At 32.5% G+C, this 6000-nt stretch overlaps 1 protein-coding gene across 3 annotated transcripts in view; it reads left to right on the top strand.

Moving 5' to 3' along the window:
* STAM (signal transducing adaptor molecule) overlaps positions 1-4208 on the top strand; it is a 38182-nt gene extending 33974 nt beyond the window's left edge. For all 3 annotated transcript variants that reach the window (XM_026716076.2, XM_026716077.2, XM_087915670.1), the window contains exons 11-14: positions 144-198; positions 884-1037; positions 1716-1891; positions 3114-4208. In XM_026716076.2, coding sequence (XP_026571861.1) covers positions 144-198; positions 884-1037; positions 1716-1891; positions 3114-3324 — 596 coding nt within the window. In that variant the 3' untranslated portion in view covers positions 3325-4208. The remainder of the gene's footprint in view (positions 1-143; positions 199-883; positions 1038-1715; positions 1892-3113) is intronic.
* The last annotated feature ends 1792 nt before the right edge of the window (positions 4209-6000 follow it).

Consider the following 6000-nt stretch of genomic DNA (forward strand, 5'->3'; position numbering starts at 1 on the left):
ATTCTATTGTCTAATAACATCATTTATCTACAGCACTTGTTTATTTGTTTGAGATGTTATAGAATAAGGAATCTGGAAGTAATACAATGTTAACGTTTATAACAGCTGGAGCAAATAAAGCATATTAATATCTCTATTTCTAGCAATGTGCCATCAAATGGGACCTCTCATTGATGAAAAGCTAGAAGATATTGACCGGTAAGAATAGCAGTAAGCTTAGTATCTTACAGTAGGGATTGGCAGCTTTTTTATGCCAAGGATTTAACATTGGAGGGGGACAAGGAAAAACTACAAAGTTTACCATGGGCAACACTGGCTTTCAGAAATTTTTTTGACAGGTTTATAACTAGTTGGCTTATTTTAGAGTTTTTACCGCAGTTCACATTTCTACACGAGATTTTTAAAAATGGTGTGTGTTAATGTCATTTAGCCTTTTTAATAGTAGCCATTATTGTTTCCATTTTCCCATTTGACTAGACATAGAGTTGGCTACTTGAGATTCAGGGCACACATTCACTACTTTTTTTGATGGTCAACTTTATTTTTTTAAGGTATTTTTATCCTGTGACTATTTCCTTGCAATTCTTTACTTCTTTAAAAGGGTTGGAAGGTTTTTGTTTGCTGTTAGGAAGTGATGTGTGGCTTCAGGAAGTACATCCGGCTAGTAAATGCTCAGTTCTATCCGAATTAAGAGATTACAGGGTCGTAAAAAGGGACTTAGGAAGCAAGAGGCTTGTCCTGTAAAAGTTTATTACTATAGCTTTGTGCTCCTACTTTTGACTTGCAGTGGAATGATTTTTATTTCTTATTAACTGATAAGCTGTTAACAAATCATGATGCGATGTTTTATTTAAAAAAAATTTTTTTTATTTTTTTTATTTAGGAAGCACTCAGAACTTTCGGAACTCAATGTAAAAGTGATGGAAGCCCTCTCATTATATACTAAGTTGATGAATGAAGATCCAATGTACTCCATGTATTCAAAACTACAAAACCCTCAATACTATATAACTCAGTCTAATGTGTCTAACTCTCAGGTAATGCACCTAAATGTTTTAAAAACCTGTAGAGATATTGTCCCATTTTGAGCCATATCATTATAAACTTGTTAAGATACATTAATCATAAATATTCAATGCTATTCAGAATGTGAGAGGCTTGTATTGTACACTTTTTGAAAATTATGGGGAGAGTATTAATGTGAAATTATATCATAACAAAAAATAATGAGACTATATCATCTGTCCAGAGTTATGGTCAAATTTATTATACCCAAGTTCTACTATATAGAACCAAAATTCATAGTAAGTTACATTAATCTTGGAAATAAATGATTGCTTGATGGATGGATTCATCCAGTTGGTGTTGATTTGTAGTGACTACCTAGAGATTTTTTCCATAGTCTATCCTTAACTTAGTCCTTCAGGTGTACACTGATCAGCATTGTAATTGAGTCCACATGGAGAGAAATGACTTCAAGTTTAATAATTTTTGAGAGATGGGGTCTACTCATATTCTTGGATGTGAGGAAATACTTTAATGTACTGTTATATAATAGATTATGAAAAGATGTTAGTGAGCCTGTATTTTGCTTAAGGTGCAAGTAAATATTATTACAGTCTTTTGTTTGGGAGGAGGGTTAAATTAATAAGCATAAATTGGAAATGAATTGGCTTATTGTTGTGATTTGTTTTTTCCTATTTGATGTTTTTTAGGTTTATCAAGGACAGCCTCAAAGCAATGCTTATTTGGTAGGAGGAAATACACAGATGAGTCATGTGCAAGGCTACAGCCTTCCATCAGATCAACTTCCATCTCTTAATCAAGGCACAGTTCCTCCAGTAGCAAGTCCTGGGTTAGCTAGCCAGCCAGTCCAGGCATCTTACACAAAGTAATTGAAAAAAAATTAAAATATCTAAATTTTAATTTAAACTAAACTAGAAAGTCTTAAGGTGGAAAGTGACAAGAAACATTCAGCGTCAAACTGTGTTCAATTATTTTTCTCAAAAATCTTTTTTAATGTATTTGATTTGTTCTTCATTTTAAAAAACATGGATAAAGTCAGAATAAAAACATAATTGTAATAGAATTCCATAAATTAGTTTTATTGCTTAGGATTAGTCAGGAATGAGTCTTATTTTCCGTGTTAATTTAATAATAGATTTTTAAAATGGTTTGAAATACTATTTTGGGAGGAAAAGCTATAACATTCCCGTTCATGGTAGTCAAAAGACTTCAGGCACCTTAGAAATAATATGTATCTTCTTAGATTTCCAAGTGACTTTTTCTTTTCTTTGTCCTTTGATAAAGGTGCTTTTCTGAAGTTAAATTGCAGGTTATCATATCTTGGGAAGCTTTTCCAGGACTAAAAAATAGAATGGATTTTATAGAATAGTATGTGAATAAGATCCATGAAAACTTGATATGTCTTCCAATGGTATTTAGTAATAATTCTTACTGAATATCAATAAATTATGTCACATAACTTAACTAGCTTTCTGAGAGGTCAGTTTGGATTCTCTTAAATTGTAGAACAATCAACCAATGAAACAGCTTGCCCTCAGAAGTTGTGGGAGCACCATCACTTGAGACTTTCAAGGAGAGGTTGGACTGCCATTTGTCAGAAATGGTGTAGGGTCTCCCACTTGGGCGGGAGGTAGGACTAGATGACCTACAAGGTCCCTTCCAAGTCTGATTATCTGTTACCTGTTTTCTGTATTATATTTCAAGCATAAAAGCAGCGAAAGAAGTTACAGCAAGACAGCAGTTTAGAAAATAGAAGAATATCAAAAGACAAATGTACTAGTTTTTCCCAGCCTAAATAGGTACAGTACAGTTAAGAGATCATCCATGTAAATCAATAACTGTTGAAACATTTTTGTGTTCCCTGGAGAAACTGGTTTAAAAGACTTGACTGGAAAGATTTGAGTAAATGCTTTCATATTTCTATTTCAAGTATTTTTTCTTAACTATTTGTTCACTGAGGTTGGAAAAGAAGCTCAAATTTATTGTGTTTATATGTTTATAGGATTATAGAAGAATTTGATTACTTTTGTGAACTTTGTTTTGTATCCTTTTGTTTACTTTCTTTCCCTTCCTATCTCTATTTCTAGCACGATGGTTAGTTCTGTTCCAGGAAACACTTACTCCAGCCAAGCTGCAGTCTACAGCCCAAACCCTGCAGCTACTGAGGCTACTTCTTATCAGAATTCTGCAACTCTATCCCAGATGCCAAGTTATAATTTAGTCACCTCAACTCTTCCCCAGCCTCCAGGAAACCAACCACCACAACAGCCTCCATCATCACAGAAGGCATTACTATAGGGTATAGGACTTTGGATTCCTAATCTACTCTAACCTCTGTGGAAGGCAGTTTACAAAGTTATGAGTTTATTTCTTTAATATCTTAAACATGGGTTATCCTTGGCTTAATAAGAATCTCCTTTGGTGAAGAAGTATGATGATTCTATTTGCACTGACTTTTAAGATTATTGGTTTATCTTTGGAAAGGGAATTAAAATATTTAGAATATTTAATTCCTTTAAAATGCCTAAACATTGGTACAAGGTTATTTATGTCTGCTGAAGCTGTTGAGTTTGTAAAGATCCAGTTCAGCAAATTGTTGTGGCATATATGTAATGTACATATAATATGTTTGTGTTAGTGGCTGTTCTGAATTACTATAGTGATCATGTGAATATAAAACATGTTTAAATTTACATTACTGTTTTATTAATTGTGAGCCATGGTCATACATGGACTATGTTCATGGATTTTATAAGTATGTTTGCTTTAACCCATATACTGTATGTCAAATATTTACAGGTTGTGGATATGTTATTGAACCTGAAATGCTTGGTTTTCATTAGTAATACAATGAATGCAGTTGTGTTGTTTTCTGCCTTCCTGTAGCCTGTGGATGCTATGAAATGACTATCTACCAAAGTAGGCTAGAACTTCAGACACTCTTCATTCAGAAAATGTATTATGCTTATCAGTAATGGTTTCAAAACAAGAGGTGGCAAGCTGCTAAATTTATGGAACCATGAAACAGAACTGTTTTATCTTTACTGTTTAAATGATATGACTTACATTTCCATGCTAGTTTTATGTAACCTGCTGAGTGGGACACTTTGGATGTGAATGAATGATATTTCTAAACTGGAATAATGAAAACACTACATTTATTAAAGTCTTGTTAAAAGGTTGCCATCATTGCCGCTTTCCTTGACTGTGTGTGTTTGTAAAAGAAACTCTTTTTATGGTCTTTGTTGGACTATTGTTCTCATAGTCTTATTGGGTACAGAGCAATTTCAACTGTCAATTTCATGGAGAGAAATGCGTCCAAGATCAACTTTGATTAAGGAATGAAATAATTTAATTACTCATAGCTTAAGTTCAGCTGTATGAATATAGTCCTGAAATTTATTACCTGATTCAGTAGTAGAGTCGTACATGAATGAATATAGTTAATGAAACTAGTTGATTTTTAATTTCTCTGGCAAATATTCTTCTGAATTGAGAATTGCTTCTAAAAATACTTCACTAAGCAGCAACTTCTTCATTATTTTGGATTCTTTCTTAAGTTATGGTGTATAGTTTTGGATATTTACATATTTGCTTCATTTTTAAATGGGGCATTAAGAGAATTACAGGTATGTTTATATATTTTTCAAACCATTTCTAGAGCTACAGCAACCTACATTTTAGGTATAGTTAGAAGGCTAAATACAGGAAGCAGATTCTTTTACTTTCTAGTAGCGAAACACATAGGGAGCCAAGATTTGCCTTGATTTTGATTAAAATAGAAACTTCCATATTTAATCAGTTTTCTGCTCAATTTGCAGAGACAAATCCACTCAACTGTTCTTACAACAGCTATGTTTTATTAATGCACAATCCTAAATCTACTTACGTTTAGGAGGTAAAGTCTATTTAATTCCAACCGCTTTAAATTTGAATGCATTGCATTTTTAAAAACATGGCCTTGTTACATGTACCTTTATCAATATATACTTAACAAATATCATTAGAATATATAAGTACCAATTGAGATTAGGAACTGTTGCTTTCTTCATTTTGATTATGATCCTTCAGCATTTTTTTATTTGATATTCATGTAATTCTTATTATTATAGAATCCTAATTGCTGTTTTGTTGCCTATTAGCCTGGTTTAGAGAGAAGGATTTACAGAGCACTGAGTTAAAAATATTTCAGTGTGTCCTATTTGCAAGCTAATGCATATTATCAATATGAATAAGTAGCACAGGTTTTATTGCATATCCTTGTGAAGAATCTCACTTCCCTCCATTGTGAAAGCTTCCCATGTATTCCTGCTCTGTATTTCCTGTTCTTTCACCAGTTGCTAATCTATAACCTTCTGGTACTCCAGATAAAGTTCTGAAACTTGCTGGACTGAAATTGTCAACAACCTTAACATAGCTTTTAACAGAAGAACAAATAAGAAAAATTAATAAACATTTACTCTGAGAACAGAGATACTAAAGATAAGTAATTCAATCTTCCAAATTTTTGATTTGTAATGGATCGGCCTCCTCTTTTGGGACAAGTGTAATATAAGCTTCTAACTATGATTTGGGTATCTTCTTCTTTAACATAATTTCATAACTTCTAGCAATGGAAGGTTTAACGATTCTTGTAGTGATTTATAAAATTCTGCTGAAAGCCCACCTGGGCCTGGTGCCTTTCCATTTTTTTGCTTCTTAAGTGCTTCAGTTAACTCCATCATTGTTATATTGCTTTCTAACATTGTTTCAAATTTTCAATCTTCCAAATTTTTAATATATATTAAATTGAACCATGTATAATAATTTATTCAGATGGGCTGAGATTTTTGGAATAGTTTATTGAAAATGGTACTTAAGGATAATTGAATGAATACAAAATTAAAAGGGATATAATTCATTGATAGAATAAACATTAGGTTAGGCTAATTTTTCCTCTAAAAGGATCCCCAAATACAGGATTTAAACAGTATA

The sequence above is a fragment of the Pseudonaja textilis genome, chromosome Z (genome assembly GCF_049901715.1).
Source record: "Pseudonaja textilis isolate UNSWEBS1 chromosome Z, rPseTex1.2, whole genome shotgun sequence".
Taxonomy (NCBI): Eukaryota; Metazoa; Chordata; class Lepidosauria; order Squamata; family Elapidae; genus Pseudonaja; species Pseudonaja textilis.